At 40.6% G+C, this 18,513-nt stretch overlaps 2 protein-coding genes across 2 annotated transcripts in view; one reads left to right on the forward strand and one right to left on the reverse strand.

Moving 5' to 3' along the window:
- Positions 1–6: 6 nt before the first annotated feature.
- On the reverse strand, positions 7–15,935 carry Lrrc58 (leucine rich repeat containing 58). The gene is made up of 4 exons (XM_004633336.2): positions 15,340–15,935; positions 6,218–6,346; positions 5,277–5,554; positions 7–225 (listed from the first exon to the last, which is right to left on the reverse strand). Exons 1-4 carry the CDS (start codon positions 15,837–15,839, stop codon positions 17–19), a joined length of 1,116 nt encoding a protein of 371 aa, XP_004633393.1. The 5' UTR covers positions 15,840–15,935; the 3' UTR covers positions 7–16.
- Positions 15,936–15,996: 61 nt separating this feature from the next.
- Positions 15,997–18,513, forward strand: part of LOC111817266 (V-set domain-containing T-cell activation inhibitor 1-like) — a 21,636-nt gene continuing 19,119 nt past the window's right edge. Inside the window, exon 1 of the mRNA XM_023717561.1 lies at positions 15,997–16,116. The gene's annotated coding sequence lies outside the window, so the exon portion shown is untranslated. The remainder of the gene's footprint in view (positions 16,117–18,513) is intronic.

The following is an 18,513-nucleotide window of genomic DNA, read 5'->3' on the forward strand; positions in this document are numbered from 1 at the left end:
CATCCTGCACTTCTGCTCAGCCAAGAAGAACTTTCTGCATCCTGTGTGCAGCAACACCAGCCTCGTCCTCTGAGTCGGACTCGCTCTGGGATGTGGAGCTGTGAGAGGCAGAGCTGCAGGGAGAAGAGCACTCTGGCGAACACAAGTAGTGCATCAGCGGGAGGCGGTACTTCCCACAGAAGTCCACAAATTTAATTTGTCTGACACAACAGTCGAAGTATACTCCTAGAGAGAAGGAATATAAAATAATCATTACACAGCAAGAAGCTTTTTTACAATTCTTTCTCCAGAATTCTGCAGAAATGTCATATGCAGGTTTCTTTTGTAACCTTAAACAGAAGTACATAGCAATTACATCTATATGGCTATTTATAGAAATATTAGATGGTCTTACACATGGCACCTTGTCTGCAAAGATAAAGCCGGGAGATTTACTCTGTAGAAACTAGCACACAAAGGACAGTGCCCATTTATCATCTTTTCTTGTGCTTACTCGGGGGGGCAGTGTCTGAAGGGAATTGTAAGACACTTAAAATAGGGGGCCTACCCATTAGCTTAGTTGTTTAAGTGCCTTCTTAAGCAAAACAGTCTGGCTCAGGATACTGTGGTTCGATCCCCAGATCACACCTGCCCATAAGGCATCCCGAGGCAGCCAAAAGAAAAAAAGAAAGAAAGAAAAAAATCCATCTTAAAATGCCCTTCTTCTATGCTCAAGTCACTCTCTCAGTTCCACCCAGTCAGAAAAGTAAGCAAAAGAAACACCTCCTTATTCTCTCAGGCTTTCATAGAGAGCAAATTGGTCAAGCAATGGCTGTGACTCATCCACATAGCTGACACTGACAAAGGATCTACTAACTGCGGTACAGGGTTTCAGGATAAATCCTGAGGGGACTTGACTGACCTTATCAGATACAAAAGCTACATTTCTTGTTATATAGGTCTTGCTTTATCTTGGCCTTAACCATCCAGCAAAAAAAGTAATAAATATGAAGTATAAAAAGTGAAGCCATATTAATATGCTGAGCTGTAAAAGGCTCAAGTCAACAACTTCTGACATTCCCAGTCTTACAGAAAAGTGCCAGTCCCACTACTATTATGGACTACTTTCACTGACTATATTGGAATATTTTGCTGAATTCATGCATCTATAATATTTAAATGACAATGGAATACCCTTCTCTGACAAAACTAAACAAAAAAAGGGGATACAAATGAACGACTATTTTGTATCTATATATTCAAAATAGGATAGATATACAGCTACATTTTCTTAATTCAATGAATAGAAAGATTTGTTCTAATAGTGTTTGTAAACAGGATATCATGTCTGCATCTTGTACAATGAACAACCATGAAGACAACAAAATGTAATACAGTAATTATTGAAATTGTCCTGTTAATTGGATTTGAAACTGTCTCATTGCTATTTGCTTCCAATAAAATTATTGAAAAGAAAAAAAGAAACACCTCCTTTTATAAAAACCTTCAGGAATCATTTATTATATACATAGTCTGCAGGAAGAAGGCAGAAAGCAGAGGCTACCACAACTTGATTGCCTCTATAAATGACCATATTTCAAAATAAGGTCACAAAAAAAAAGCAGATGCACTGGTGACCTCACTTGATTTTCATGCAATTATATAATCTTGGTAGACTGAAACTAGTATTTGCCTCTTTGGATTCCTAATGTAGCGCTCTTAATGGTGGTCCCTTAGCTAGGTAGAAATGTACAGAGAGCTGAGAGGAAAGCAAACACTGATCCTCAGAAAGATAACGCATATCTCTAACACACAGAGCTATCCTGATGGTTGCAGTGCAACAGGAATATAACAGAACTGAGTCCCACCGTCTCTCAGGAGAGGAATCTCAACCTTTAGACTCTACCTGTGTCTCCCAACTATGTCCTGTGTGATTAATCTCAGCGGGCAAATGTTTACTAGTTGACCTCAAATTTTAAACTCGTAATTTTCCAAGCATTTCTAAGATAAACTGGACCTCAGTGCACTAAAGAAGTTTTCAACTTTTTGTTTTGAGACAGGGTCTTACTATGTAGTTCAGGCTGGCTTTGAACTTACTATGTAGCCCTGGCTGGCCTCAAACTCATGGTAATCCTTCTGCCTCAGCCTCTTGAGTACTGGGATTATTGCTTGACAATTCTTATAAAGGTCCATTTTAAAAAAGGACAGACTCAAAGCAGACTAGAGGGTTGTGCACGCCTGTAATCTCAGCCCTCAGGAGGCTGAGGCATGAGGATCACTGTGAGTATGAGACCAGCCTGAGCTACAAAGTGAGCTCAAGGCCAGCCTGAGCTACACAGTAAGACCCTGTACAAAAAGACAAATAAATAAATAAATAAATAAATAAATAAATAAATAAATTTTAATCAGTGCAGAGTAGGACCACAAGACCCAGGGGTTTGGTGGAAATGCCATCCCATGCCTGGCCACTGTTAAAGCCACTTCAAGAAAGGGGAGCCTCAGAGAAAAGGGTAAGTACACGCAACTTGACACAGCACTGCAACCTGTATTTGGGCTCCTAATGTAGCACTCTTAGTGGTGGCCCCTTAGCTATTTACTTGAATAAATAAATAGCTCTATTTATTTCTCTGAATTTTTTTAAATCTATACAACAGTTTATTTGACATCCAAAATACAACAGCACTCATTTTTCTTAAGACTACATTAGTTTTTACCATATGGATAACATATTTCTCTATTCAGAAGTGTAAGTGTACTACTAAACTGCAACCTCTACTTATTTCTAAGAGTGTAGAGCCAGAAGCCCGGCCAGATACCTCAGCAAATTAAAGCACCTGCTTAAGCAGATGCAGGGACCGGGGCTCGGTATCCCTGCCCTGCTGAGCTGGGCCCACTCCCAGGGTGTGGCGACTGAGACTGGGCATGGTGGCCCATGCCTATAATCCCAGTGCTTGGGAGGCTGGAAACATGAGAACCACTGTGAGTCACATCTATGTAGTGAGACCGTATAGCCCTGTACTAAATACAAGTTTTTGTTTTTCTTTTTAAGTGCATAGCCAGAAATGTGCCACACCATGGTCCTTCTTTTTCTTTTTTAAATCCACAGTATCTTTTATCTTTTATAACAATTGTTGAACTTAATCAGCTTTCCCACTTTTTAAACTTAGGACAGTTGCAAGATAAGACAACTTTTAGGGACAATCTCACCAGGTTTTGATCATCATTATACAACCTCCTCTATACATATATTTATCCTGCAAGACTAAAAGCCTTCCTATGCTCCACTAAAATGAACTATTAAAATGTTAGTCTTTTATGAGTAAGCCAAAATAAACTGACCTGCTATCAGTCGCCAGTCACCACCTATACACTCCGGCAGTTACCAGCTGGCTTTAATGAATCTTTTCACTCTACTGTCCCAACTATAACATCTCAGCCAATTTATCACTTACCCGACACACTGCCCCACACTATTCTATCTCTACTCTGCTTTCTTCATCTGAAAAGATTCCCACCCTCAATCTTACTCTATCAAAATTTAACTGGTCCCTCAAAAATCAGCTCTTCTTTTCCAGAGCTAATTAAATAGATCATCCCTCCTTTGTATCTAATAACAGTCTGAATTCCTTGAGAAAATTATCTTATTCTGCCCTATATTATACCATTTGTTTACTTCTCTCCAAAAGCTCTAAACTCAAATTCTGAGCTGTGGAGTTAGGGGACACATATAAAGTGCTAGGGTACACCCTGAGATCTGCATGCATCTAGCCCATTCTCATATATCCTGAATGAGAATATTTTCTTGTGCGTGAACCCCAAAATACTGGTATTTTCTTACGTGTGAATCCAAAATTACTATGAAAAGAATTAAGGGGAAAAAAGTGGGCTGGGGAATGCAGCTCTGTGGTAGAATACTTTCCTATTATGGGTGAGGTCCTAGGTTTAATCCTTAACACCACACACACACACACACACACACGAAGAGAAAGAAATCTTGAGTGTAAAATGTTTTACTTTCTGATAACTTCCTTTTATGCCTTGTACCTAGAAGTCCCCCCGAAAAGCCTCATATGCTCACAGATGAGGCTTTTCAGAGGTAGCTGAACCTCAACAGAATGTGTGAATGTGGATTAAGTGTGTTATAACTAAATTAGTCTGCTGAGTGGCTTAATATGAGTTGGTGTGGATGACAGAAAGGCTGAATGTGAGTGTGGGTGGCACCACCTGAAAAGCTAGCAGCCTGGACTGGACAAAAGGAACAGAAAGTAGGCAGGCTCCTTGCTTGCTGCCTGCCTCACCATGGACTGTTTCTCCCCTTTAACCTGCAAATGTTGGATATTTTTTCCCAGCAATAACAAAAGTAACTAAGATGCTGCCTTTTTCTAAAAGCCTTAGTTAATTAAAGTAACAATCAAAATTTTATTGAGAAACAAGTAGCAATAAGACAGTTTCAATAATAAATATATGGTACATTGTTATCTTCTTAGTGATTATCCGTAGTGTAAGACGCAGACATGATATCCTATCCAAACTCTATTACTATAAATCTTTCTTCTCATTGAATTAAGCGACAGTAGCTGTATATCTATCCTAACTATTCTGCATATACAGATACAAAATATTTTTTTGTTCAGTCCTGTCAGAGATGGGTATTCCAATGGCATCTAAATACTATAGGTGCATGAGTGAATTCAGCAAAACAATCCAATACAGTCCAGCAGTCTATAATAGTAGTGGGTTATCCACAGAAGGTGTTGACTTGAGCATTTCACAGCTCAGTATACTAATACGGCTTTACTTTATATACCTCGTTTTTATAATTTTCTGCTGGATGGTTAAGACCAAGATAAAGCAAGACCTATATAACAAGAAATGTAGCTTTTGTATCTGATAAGGTCAGTCAAATCCCCTCAGGATTTATACTGAAACCCTGTACCGCAGTTAGTAGATCCTTTGTCAGTGTCAGCCTTGTGGCTGAGTCACGGCCATTGCTTGACCAATTTGCTCTCTGTGAAAGCTTGAGAGAATGTTTTCTCTCCATGTGACTCCCCTTAGGCACACTCTACATCATCGATCACTTTGCTCTGTGGCCCTATAATCTCTCTTGATCAGAAAATTTGGGGCACAATTGAGTTACATGATGCTACAGTATAGGTTCTCCTACATTCTAAGTCTTCACTGACCTTGAAAGGCTAGGGCCAAAATGTTGGCTGACCTTGTAGCCCTTCTATTTCTCTAATTTTCAAAATTTTAAAATTATTAAATAAGCAGGAAACATGAACAACGAATTTACTTACCGCCACACTTTGGGTTTGGGCAATTGCTGGCTGAACTCAAGTACTTAAGAAGATTCCCAGGAAGATCATATGGAGTGTAGGAAATATTTCGCATCTTAATGGTCCATGCAGCTAATTCCAAGAGAGTTGGAGGGTTATAGGTTAAATCTCTAACAAAACGAACAACCAATGGATTTCCTCGTAAGCTCAGCTCTTCCAAATGAATCAGGTTGAGGATCTCTCGGGGCAGGTATGTCAGCAAGTTATTGTGAAGACTAAGAGAACGAAGTGAATGCAACCTAGAATGAATACAGCACAGAAACCAACAGGAGTGAGCAATATAACTACTAGAAAGTGCACACATATGTGCATCAGCACGTGTGCATAGACCTATGTATGTACATATGAATAGTCAATTTCTCTGTAAGAATCAGCAGCCAACATCAATGAAAGGAAGATGCCAAAACCAGCCTAAATTCAGTTTTATAAGTGCCATAAAAATTGCTGCCCTTGGAATCTTAGAAAAGCATGCTGATGTCTTACATGAGATTAATATCAAAAGTAAAGATTTCAGGGAGCATATTTTATCATTCAGATAGCTAAATCAGGAAAGGTTTCAGATGTAACAGGAATGAAAATCCTTTACTTTATGAACATTTGTTAGAGTGCTTCATGTTAAATATAAAATCACGAAAAGCCTATAGTACCCATGAAAGCCTATGACAAATTAACTTTTTTCATTCCAGGAAAGAAGCTGAACAAGTAATTTCAAGAATAAATCAAAGCCCTTAAAAGTAAAATTGAAAATAACCTAATTCACAGCAAACCTCAAGAGTTATAATTATGTCACTTACTATGAGTATACTTAATTTTTTTTTTTTAAAGGTAACAGAGGTGAGTGAATGTAAGACAATAATTTCTAAGTATGGAGGTCTATGAAAATATAAACTAAAGCCACTCACTGTGAAAGTTGAGGAGGCACACTTTGGATCTTGTTGTCACATAACACCAAGTAATTCAGAGATGGCAGATTTGCTAATTCTGGTGGGATTTCTTTGATGAAGTTTCCTCCAAGGTATAAACACTCTAAACTGAAAATGTAAAAATGAAAAATTGAGAAAATAAATGTTAGACTAGATACTCCATTATTTCTATTATAGTGAACACATTTTCATCTATTTATTCAGCAAATGTATTATTTACAAGTTGCTACATGCCATCCAGTCTCTAGAGAAACAACAGTGAAGCAGATAAGACAAACCAGTATAATTAAATAACAAGGGCAAAGCCAGGCATGGTGGTGTACACCTGTAATCCCAGCACTTGGGAGGCTGAAGCAAGAGGATCCTAGCAAATTGGAGGCCAGCTTGAGCTACATAGTAGATTCAAGGTCAGTCTATACTATATAGCAAGACTCTTTCAAAAAACAAGTCCAGAAAGAAGTATTATGCAATTTAAAAAATAAGAGCAAAACTTTACAAATTGCACAGGAGAGGGAGGGAGGGAGGGAGGGAGGGATGGAGAGAGGGAGGGAGAGACACAGAGTAAAGAATAGGCCACAGCAGCTCTTACTGGAAAAGGCTGCTTCAGTTGGACTGTAAGTTTAGCTATTTAGAGAGCATAGAGAGGAAGCTTCAGGTTGAAGGCGGAGGGCTTTTAAGGTTCAATTAATATGCTTTTCAATGCAGAGACAAGGCTGGAAAGGCTCTAGATTATAGGAACCTTGAATTCCACGTGGGATGCTTAGGTTTAATGTACTAATAGGCAATGGAAACATCACTGGTCTTTTTTTAAAAAGTGGAAACCACATCTGAATTTTCTGTTTCTTTGTTCCTTTTATAACAAAAATTCTTTAGATGCTGTCTAAATAAATTATATGTAAAACTGATGATTTCCATGAAATTAAAGTTCCAAATAAGACATACACTATACTCAAATATAATGGTGCTACTCTCTGTGATGCCTGTAGAAAAGCTTTCTGCAGACTTCTACAGTGGCAGAAGGCAGCTCTTACAATGCACGTGCACACACACAGACACAGGCCACTGTTGTGCTGTGCAACTTTGTTCTGTTAAATCTGCTAACTCAGTAAGCAGAACTATCATTCTTCCAAGGCCTTTCTTCCTCCCCCCACATACATACAAACACATATATGCAGTTCACCTGGAGCCCTTTATACTTGCTCTACCACTGAGCTATGCCTCCAGCTCCTAAACACTTTTACAGTGGAAGAAAATAAGCCAGGTATGGAGCTACATCCCTGTAATTGCAAACAAAGGAGAATCCCAAAACCAGGAGAATCACAAACTTGAGGCCTACCTGCACTATAATAGTGAGACTCTGTATCAAGAAAACAAGCAAATAAGCACAGAAACAAACACAAGATGGGGGGGGGGAGTGCCCTACTAGACTGCTACCCAAATTTGCATGTTAAAAAATGGGAATTACTTTTAAATCTACAAAGTCCAGCCCCAATCTAAGTGCAAAAACTCATTATACTAATTTGAGGTTGGTTGTTAAAACCAAGGGCATGGTCTGTTCATATTTTATATGTACTAAAAGAATATGCACTCAACTTGTAAATTGAATTCAAATGTTCGTGTAATTTCTTTTATTATTTTTGCCTTCTTACTCCTACCAAAGCATGGCTTTCCTTTGACCCCTTCAGAGTTCTGTGAATTTTTTAATACACAGAAGCTACACTGCAGATACATTCAAGTTCCTGACTCCTAAAACTTCTTGAAGTGTTAACTGATACGAAAATTTTTTCTTTCTTATTTATTTTATTCTTATTTAAATTCATTTTGCTTTGAAACCTTTTTCATCTGGTTATCAATACTGCCTACTAGTTTTACCTTTGTACTTATTCAACTCTAGATCCACCACTTAGTGATGTAAAAACTTGAGCCAGTTACTTGCTTCCTTTCTTTAAAATAGACTAGCATTATTACTATACACACATAAAACATCTAGGCAACAAATACGAATACCAACCATGTCCTGGGTATCCTTCCAGAAACTATAGTGTAAATACAATCTGGATGTTGATCTGAAGCTTATGTTCCAATACAAAAACAGATATACTTCTCTTATGCCAGGTAATATTAAGTGCTATGAGGAAAAGTGAAAACAGATGATAACGGCAAGATGGCCTGGAAAGTTTTCTCATAAGAGACGACACCTGAACAGAGAAATGGATGAAATAAGCAGGCGGGAAACATGTATAGTCAGTGTGGGTAGATCAGAGGCTAGAGGGAAATGTGGCAGGATATGGTAGACAACAGGTCACAGCAACAGTCTGGGAGGGTCAGATCACAAAGGCATTTTCAGGATTTTGAATTTTACTTCAGATATGGCGGGTTTTGAACAAAGGGAAGTCATACAACTTGATTCATGCTTTAAAGAATCACCAAAAAAGCTGGGAAAGTGATGGAGGAGTGCTGAGGACTAGAGTGGAAACAGGAAAAGACAGAAACCCAGTTCAGTAATTCAGATGAGAAGTGATGGATTTGCCGGGCACATCTTTTACTTTTAACTAACAGGTACATTTTTAAGTGTAACTTGTAAAGTGGGCACTAGTGGACTGCCATACATTTAGAATTGCGTTTTCTATTATGACAGCATCCCTGTATCTTTTTTCCCTTCAGTTCTGTCATTTGTTTGCATTGTTACCTTTTATTCTATTCCCCTGTACTGTTCCGAGCAGTGCTATTTCTATTTTGCTAGCAGTTGCCCCTTCACTTTGCTTTCAACTGTTCCATTTTCTCTTGATATCACTTTCTAGAATTAACCTTGATTCCAAAAATATTGTTTATAGAAATTTATTTTCAACCCAATTTGTTTGCCATAGTTTTCCGTGTATTTATTTATTTACTGGCGGAACTGGGGATTGAACTCAGGCCCTTGCACTTGCCAGGGAAGCACTTATTCTCCTGAGCCATCTCCCCGGCGCCCTGGTGTGTCTTTTAAAATTTGCTTTTCTTGGGCCAGGGAGACAGCTCAGTGGCATAAGCATCTGCTTGGCAAGTGCAAGGTCCTGAGTTCGATTCCTGGTACCACAAAAAAAATAAAGTTTGTTTTTCTTGGACTGTGCCCTTTAGGAGTTCCTTTAGCAAGGACTCATGGTTGTTAGTCTTTGAGTCCTTTGTTTCCATGCCCAACTTTTTATCTGTTCACCTCAAAACTGACTTATATGATGGTTGGGTATAAAATTCAAGGTGGGCAGTTATACTCCTTTAGTGGTACGGAGATGCTGTTCTACTATGTTAGTAAAGCCAATATTATTACTGTTCCTTTGTAGCCAATCCATTTTTTGTTTGATTTTATTTTCTCAGGAGCTCTGGATATATTCTTCTGTTTGTCTTTACTAAAGTTCTATAATATATCAAAATGTTAATTTGGAGAGCTCTTTAGTTGTAGAAGAATTCAGCCACAGTTACTTCATTTTCTTTTTTCTAGAATGGCTAGCAGTGATTATAACTGCAGGACCTATCCTCTATCTCTTTTTATGCTCTTTGTGCTACACTCCAGAAGAATGCCTCAGGAAGAGGGTTATTCTTCAGTTATCTTCACACAATTACAGCAACCCCCTTTTCTTTGGGGGACATATGCCAAGACCTCCCAGTAGGTGTATGAAGCAGGGGTTAGCACTGAATCCTATAATTTATTGCCTTTAACCTCAACTAAGCATTTAGTCTCTGTAGCTATTCTTTTTGTGATTTGAGATAACAGCTTAATGATTCATTCTTGGAGTCAATGTTAGCAACTGGAGCACACTTTTCTTTTTTCCTTATGAAGTCTGGAACTTTGACCTTTTCACTTTATGGAAGCAGTTTGTGGCTTCCCTTTGGCATATCCAAATTTCCAGCTTCCCTATTCTTGTGTTTTGGACCAATTATTAAAGAAAACAAGGCAATGATGGTGAACTTTTTAGAGAATGAGTGCCCCAAATGCTACCCAAAACCCATTTATTTATTGCAAACTGCCAATATTGCAAGTAACCCTGAAGTCTTAGTTTAGAAAACAAGTCACACATAAACATCTGTCTTAAAAGAAAAACAAGTAATGTGTGCCACAAGTTCACCAAGTGAAGTAAGGGTTATCTGAACGTGAACAATGACAGTCAAACACAACAGCAAGACAGCTACTCAATTACTATAAAGCAGAGTACATAGAATGAACTAGCTAGACAAAAGGCTGATTCCATTTTAAGTAGGAGGACATAAGATTTCATCATACTACTCAGAATGGATACAATTTAAAATTTCTGAAATTTTTATATCTGAGACTTTTTTTTTTTTCAGAACCGGGGATTGAACTCAGGCCCTTGCACTTGCCAGGGAAGCGCTTATTCCACTGAGCCATCTCCCCAACCCATATATCTGGAATTTTCTATCAAATATTTTTGGACCTGACCTGGCCTTGAGTAATACAACCCTAATAAAGCAAAACTGAAAATAAAGGAAGACTACTGTATATTTTTTCTTTTCTAAGAATTCTAATTGTCGCTTCACAATTGTCAGTTCTATGCTTCATTTGAGAGAGGGCCTCACTATGTAGTTCAGGCTGGCTTTGAACTAATGGCAATCCTCCTGCCTCAGCCTTCCAATGGCTGGAATTACAGGCCTGCACCAACATGCCCAGCTTACAACTGTCAGTTTTAAAACTCTAAAACTTCCTATTCTTGTTTCATTGATAAAACTTCTTCCCTTTACCTCCTCTCTGAAGTTAGAAAACATACTCATTGTAGTGAGTCAGGCATGGGGGCACCTGTCACTCTGGGAGGGTGAGACAGGGTGATGGCAAGTCTGAATCTAGACTAGGCAACTCAGTGAGACTCTGTCTCAAAATAAACAATGCAAAGAGGTTGGGGACATACCTGGTTTCTCTAATCCTGCCCCAAATAGTTCTTCATTGGTAGCTGTATTATAGGTATTTTCTCAGGTATAATTTCTTCCATTTATTACATTTCTTCTGGTCTTAATAATCTCAGAATATGGTCTTTCCAACAGCCTACCTAAATCTGAGGTTCTTTTGGTTTTAATAATTAATGACAAAGCACTCAAAAGCTTTAGGCAGAAGGATCTCTGTGAGTTCAAGGCCAGCCTGGAGTACACAGTCAGGCCTTCTTTCCTCCTTCTACCCCTCAAAAAGATTAATGATTTTTTTTTTCTACTTCTGATTACGTGCAGCTTTTCAAGCCTGCATTTCTCTCTCAAGATTTATGTTTAGGTAAAATAAGCACACAAATAATGCCGATGTTAATTTTTTCACTTTCAAAGATTATTTTAGATGAGTTCAATCCCTGGTTCCACCAAAAAAAAAAAAAAAAAAAAATTATTTTGGAGCAAAAATCAACTATCTGTAAGTTGAATAAATGCCTAAGAATGCGACTGTTGGAAAAACAGATCTTAAGCAGGTCATTTTGATCCTACCAAGTACAGTATAAATTCATGTTGAGATACTTAGAAATCTCTGGTTTTCAATGATTAGAGATACTTTAGTAGAATAGACTGCACTTGAAAGAAAAGAAACTTCCTTGGAAAACTTTTAATTAGAAGGCTAACTGGGGTAAAAGCTTAACAAACTTGAAGAACTTTTAATAGCACATTCAATAATTAATAAGAACTTGCAAGGGCTGGCTAGACAGCTCAGCAGTTTAAAGCACCTGCTTAGGCAGATGCAGGGGCTGGGGTTCGATCCCCAGCATGCAGTGCTGTTCTTAGTGTGCCCCTGGGGCAGGGCCAGCACAGCTCACAAGGGATCAAACCCTGGTCCCTGCGTCTGCATAAGCTGGAGCTTTAATCCACTGAGCTATCTGGCTGGCCCTTTATGACAATCAATTCTAACCACAGATGTAAATAGAAAATGCTATTTGCTTCCCAAAGACGACATTACATAAAATAAAAATATGCATTAGCCTTATATTGCATGGTTCAATGAAGGGAGATGAAACTAAGTTTTAGTTGAACTTTTTAACACATTCTATCATCTCAAGTCACCTCTTTGCTAAAGTATCTATTATACACATCTGCAACACATTCCAGGGCATTAATATTTAGCCTTCATTTTGACACAATCCTTTATCCTTCAAAGCCACAATTCCTTATCCTTTGACACAAAAATAAAGATAGTAAGACAGCCATAAACAGAAAAAGACACTTAGGAAGAAAAGACTAGGAAAATGTACCAATGAAACTGGTGGCTCAAGCCTACTCTCTAAATATCTAGCACCCTTTGTGCCAAACAACTCTGAAACTTTCATTTAAACAGTCTACTTCTTAATGGGTGGTAAGTTACTAAGTTCTTCCCCACTTAGTGTCTGGGCTAAATGACACTAGGAATAAAAAGCACAAGTAAAATAAAACTGACACAGGAATAAAAGGCAGTAGTTCAGACAGAAGAAATAAGTTGAACTGTGAATTATACTTTTTCAGCATGAAACAAAAAGGGCTTCCATATTAAAAAAAATTATACTAAAAATTATATCCACTTGATGAAATAGAACTCACATTTGGAGGAAGAAAATAAATATTCACAGACTAATTTACTCTAGCAAAGTAAAGTTAAATATAAAAAGCTTTAAGATTTTCAGTATTTACTTATTTTTTATATTCTGAAAATGTGCTTTCAGAAAAATTAAAAAATAAATTTGTCAGAATAGGAAAGCTAACAGGGTACAAAAACACAGCTGAAGAGATCCTGCTAAATCTGGATAGGTCAATGACATGAGTTAAACCAAAAATGTTTATTTTAAATCAAGTGTGGTGGTGCACACCTGTAATCTCAGCACTGGGAAGCTGAGGTGAGGAATAGCTCAAGATCAGCCTGAACTATAGGGTGAGACCCCATCTTAAAAAACCACAACAAACCAAAGCAAACCAGAACTTGTTTATTCCTTCCTGGAATAATGAAGGTTACAAAGAAAAGCGATGTTTGCGTGGATTATATAGTATACGTAATTTTAAAAATTGTCCTTAAAGATGGTATCATTTTTATTGCCAAAAAACTAGACTCAGCTTAAAAAGCATTCTGACATAATATACAATATACATCAGGGTTCCCAGATACACAAATGTATTCTGCAAGATGATGTTCTTAGGGTTTATGTGACGAACTGCCACCCTATTTCTTTTCTTTCTTTGGTGGAAAGGGGGATGGAGCTCAGGCCCTTGCACTTGCCAGACAACACTTCTGTATTTCTAACACTGTAATGCAATATTTTAGTAGTGAGTCTGAGGGTTGGTCCATGGAACTCTCACTGGTACTACCAGGCCTCAAGCAAATTATTGATACAAAATCTTTCCTCATTTGTTTAAAAAAAAAAAGATTACCTTTTTTCATTGAAATGAAATGCATCATCTCCTTATCCAGACTTCTTGTACCTTTATAATTCTACCTGACCCTTTTGGCCTACATTCAACCCATTTTTGCTTAAATTTTCACTAACTCCTGTCAATAAAAAGAATAGAAAAAAACTGACATAAGATTCCACACAATACTGGTGTCAAAGATACAACCACCATGGATATCCATGGATAAACTATTAGTCTAGAAAATTTGGTCAATGAGGCAAGTGACTTGGACTGCTTCTCCTGATCACATATGCAACAGAACAGAAGTCCAAAGCTTCAGATTCTAGTCCCCTTCTGGTGCGGGGGAAAATGTCTAGGTTTGATGGCAGATCTGAGGCCAAATTCATTTCCACTACAGCTCCGTGATGGACTTAATTTCCCTGAGCCCTAGTTTCTTCCTCTCTACCTGTCATTCTTTCTACTTGGACTGATCCTACTGTCCTTGCACCCTAGTTAATTTGTACTCTTCTTTCAAAAGCTGGCTCAAGAACCAGAAAAGGTCAGGTCCTTCTGTTATTTTGTCTTGAAACATACAGTACTATTCATCTTCACTCTAAACACTGTAATTAAGTAGTGAGGCTTATAATTAGTTGTTTAATGTCTCCTCTGCTAGTACGTTAGTTCCGTGAAGGCAGAGTCATGATGTTCCTCATATCCCCAGAACCTAGGATAATGCCTGACACACGCCAAGTACTCAACGAATATCTGCTGAGAAATGAAGGGACATTTTGTTCAAATGCCTCATTTTGCAGAGTAGAAAGCTATGGTTAGGCTATGTCAAGAGACTTGCCTAAGGCTAAGACTTCAAGAGTTCTTTTTTCCAGGCCAATGTTCTTTACACTTAACTCCTGAGATTCCTTCCAGTCCCAGCACTTTTACCTTTGCAAATTTAGAATACCAAAAAGGTAAGTCTACACTCGTTCTTTCTACTCCACTGCAAGGCACATTTATATTATCCTGTTTCTCTCTTTCCTTCCATTACAGTCAATGTACATTGTATGTCGAGGCACTGAGTTCTTTTAAACAAGGAATTAAAGTCAGTAAGTTAAATGCAACGGTAAGAGGTACAAAGAATACAGCTCAGTAATAATTAACTGTCCGGGAAGCGGTAGAAGAATTCACAGAGGTGACCCTTGATATAAATTTTAACAAATAAGCGTTTGTCAGGTGAAGAAAAAGAAAAAAAAAAAAAAAAAAAAAAAAGCCTTCCAGGCAAAAGAAATCACACAGGCAGAGAGGCTCTGCATCCCTCCAGCACCCTCAAGCTGCTTTCCCTACAAGCTGGTTACTATCAGTACAGCCACTGAGGAAAGGCAGCTGACAAATACTGTAAAAAGCAAAAGAAGTAAGAAAGATCAAAACACCTTGTAGCCATGCCTTTAAAAGGCAAGTACAGTACTTTAACCTACAAGCGTAAGAAATTCCCCAAGACTTTTGAGCAGCAAGGAAAGTGACCACCTCGGAAAGCTGACAGTTTCTGAGTACCCACTCAGTACATGTCACTTCCCAACAGACGAAATAAGACAGAGCATCTCCAAAATCTGCAGGAGCCCAAAGCAACACCTCCAACGCCGCGTTAGGCGCAGTCTTACTAGATCTTTGCTGTAACTCACGGGGACGGTCGGGTGGTATCCTCACCAGGTAGACAGCCGGCTCCGCCAACGCTTGGCGCCCCGAAGGACTGGGACCCCGCCGGAGGCCCCACCTCGCGCGCGCGCGGAGGCACTCACCTCTGCAAGTTCTCGATCTCGGCCGGGATGCTCTGCAGCTGGTTGCCGCCTAGGCTGAGGGTCTGCAGCGCTCGCAGCCCCAGCAGCGAGGCGGGCACTTCCTGGAAGCAGTTGCCGCTGAGGTTGAGTACCTGGAGACTGCGGCTGAGCGGCGACTGGTGCAGGCCTTTGGGCAGCGCGCCCGGCCCGCCAAGCCGGTTGTTCCTGGCCAGCAGCGTGCGCAGGCCGCTCAGCGCGAGCAGCTCAGGTCCCAGCGCGGTGAGCGCGTTGCCGCTCACGTCCAGCAGCTGGAGGTGCGGGAAGCCGCTGCCCAGCGCCCGCGGCAGCGACACCAGACGGTTGTGGGGCAGCAGGAGCCGCAGCAGCGCCTCCCGCGAGCCGCGCCGCTCCTCGCAGCGCGCCTCCAGCTCGGACTCCAGCGTCTCGGTGGTCACGCTGAGCCGGGACCAGTTCAGCTCGGCCTCTCCGGCCGCGGCCACCGCCGCTCCGGCCTCCTCCATCCCGGCCGCCCAGCGCGGCCTTCCGCCGAGCTCGGCGGCGCCCCGGAACCTGACCGAGCGCCGCGTCGGAAGTGGCGCGGGCGGGCACGTGCGCGGCGGCCCGTCGAGTCACGTGGCGCGAGGCGCGGGAGCGCGCGCAGCCTGGGCCGGGCGCTGGCTGTGTCCCGGGCTGGCGTGCTTTTGGCCCGCCGAGTTTTCGAGTTGCTGAGTGCAGCGACCCGCTCCTGCTCTCCGCACCGCCAGTAAACAGCCTAGGGACAGCTATGTGACATGGAGAGTGCGCGGCTTGCGGCGCGCCGCCGTATGCCTCTCGGTTTGGAAAAGGGTGCTTGGTCAGCAGGAACCTGGGACGACGCCCACAGACAGGCCAGGCGGCACCCCAGGCGCCGCTGGGCGGGAGGCCCCACGCCTCCCGGAGTGCGGAGGCGGCGGGATTAGCGACCAACGCCCCGCCCCTCGGCGCGTTTAAAAAACACCAAAAAATAATCCATATCAAGGTCGTGAGGCCGTTTTGTTCGTAGACGGGCTTTCTTGGTTTTTATTCTAAATTGCAATGACAAGGCATAAATTCTGGAATTCGTTGAAGGCTGTCTGACTTCGTATAGCACGGATTAACCCGTCAGTTTAAGAACTCAACATGTTAAGATTGCCAAATAGGGTGGTGCTGGCCTGTAATCTGGGCGTTAAGGAGGCTGAAGCAGAAGGATCCTTGGGGTTCAATGCCAGCCTGCGCCACTTTGCGAAACCCTGTCTCTGGAAAAAAAAAAAAAAATGTTAAAACTGCAATTTGGAAAAATTTTGGCTTTAGAACTAAAAAAAAAATTTAGTTCTTATAAGTAACATTTTCAACTGTGTCCCAAATTCAGTCTTTCGTGACCCTACTGTTTAGAATTTTGAAATCACTAGAAATAGGAAAAATACTTAGTTGGGTTTGTTTGTAGGGTTTCTGGACACAGGTCTCAGTGTGTAGTCCAAGATGGCCTCTGATTTGTGGCACTCCTCTCACCTCAGCTTCCTGAGTGCTAGTAGTATACCAATGTGTCATCACATTGCCTTTTTTTTTCTTTTTCAGATCAATTAGATTAAATTGCTTTCCTCCTAAACAGAAACTTTTCTCGTTAGTCATTTTTATGAGAAACATTTTTTTGTACTCCGCAGCCAAGCAGTTGAGTTATGGACATGGGAGGTACCTTTTGTCAGTTTAACATTCCACAGGATGGCGTTTTATTTTTATTATTTTTAATGTATTTAGTACAGGGTCTCACTACACAGATCGGACTCATAGTGATTCTCCTGTTTTCAACCTCCCAAGCACTGGGATTATAGGCGCTCACCCCACGCCCTGTCTCAATCATCGTCTACAGCGTGCCCCCGAGTGGGGTCTGCACAGCATGACTGGGATCGAACCCCCGTCACTGCACTCTGCCTAAGCAGGCACTTTAGTCCGCTGAGCTTTCTGGCTGGCCGTCCACAGATGCGATTTTAAAAAACATTCAGATGTGTCTGCCGGGCATCTGCTTGGAAAAAGTCTTTAGACTGAACCTTATTTTGAATCAAACTAACATTGTGCCCTGGGGAGGCTGCATACAGAAGGATCACTGAGTACAGGGGGCATTGTGTGAGACCCTGTGCCAAATACATAAATAAAAAGAAAAGGAAAGAAATTCAGTCCTTCTTGCTATAATTTTCCCAGTCATTTCTTGGTTTCTCAGGTACTTTTTTTCAATAAAGGTTCATGAAAACAGACCAAAAAATGCTAACATTCTGGTAGTACTCCTAATATTTGAAAATATTGGGCAGGCCAACTAGCTCAGCAGATTAAAATGCCTGCTTAGGCAGACATAGCAGCTGGGAGTTTGGTTCCCAGGACTGCTATACTGGCTCCGCGCTGAGAAGGCGATTGAGACTGTAATCCCAGCTCTTGGGAGGCTGTAAACAAGAGGATCATTACGAGTCCAATCTATGCGTGAGACCCTGTACACCCTGTCCTAAAATACAAAAAAAGAAAATGTTTAAAATACAACTTATGCATAAATATATATATATATGATCATAAAAAGTAACATGTAATATAAATGCAAAATGAGAAAATATACAGTGAGAAAATAAATAATTTAAATGTGATGCAGGATTGGATTACAAATCAGCTAATTAATGGACAAGAGGTAACCCCAGTAACAGGAGAATGAAGTGCCTGCTCTACAGTTTTGTTTACTTAAGAGGATACAACTCCACATTATAGGGAATGAAGGAAAGCACACAGAAAAAGTAGTATAAGAAATAGGTAAACTGGGGCTGGGGAGAAAGAGAGCTCAGTGGAGTGCTTGCTTGGCAGGCGCAAAGTCCTAGTTCAATCCCTGGTACCACCAAAAAAGAAGAAAGAAAGAAAAGGGTAAACTGACAAATTTTAAAAGTCCACAGGAATGTAGTACGAATTTTAATTTGCTAAAGACTCCAGCTGGGGGCCAGGGAAATAGCTGGGCAGTCTAAATGCCTGCCCGGCAAGCACAAGGACCTGAGTTCGATCCCCAGTATCCATGCCATGCTGGCTCTGTTCCATGCCAGCCACCAAAACCGGGCACGGTGGCACACTCCTGTAATCCCAGCACTGTGGAGGCTGAGACAAAAGGATCACTATGAGTCAGAGCTGTATAGCAAGCCCCTGTACCAAATA

This window comes from Octodon degus, unplaced genomic scaffold, assembly GCF_000260255.1.
Source record: "Octodon degus isolate 3935 unplaced genomic scaffold, OctDeg1.0 scaffold00053, whole genome shotgun sequence".
NCBI lineage: Eukaryota > Metazoa > Chordata > Mammalia > Rodentia > Octodontidae > Octodon > Octodon degus.

Bases quoted from the DNA above. Each gene is read 5' to 3' on its own strand.
- Lrrc58 (XM_004633336.2), bottom strand. From the start codon at position 15,839: ATGGAGGAGGCCGGAGCGGCGGTGGCCGCGGCCGGAGAGGCCGAGCTG. The intron at 6,347-15,339 runs GTGAGTGCCTCC...TTACATTTTCAG, and splicing joins GAGATCGAGAACTTGCAGAG to TTTAGAGTGTTTATACCTTG. The intron at 226-5,276 runs GTAAGTAAATTC...CCTTCTCTCTAG, and splicing joins CCCAAACCCAAAGTGTGGCG to GAGTATACTTCGACTGTTGT.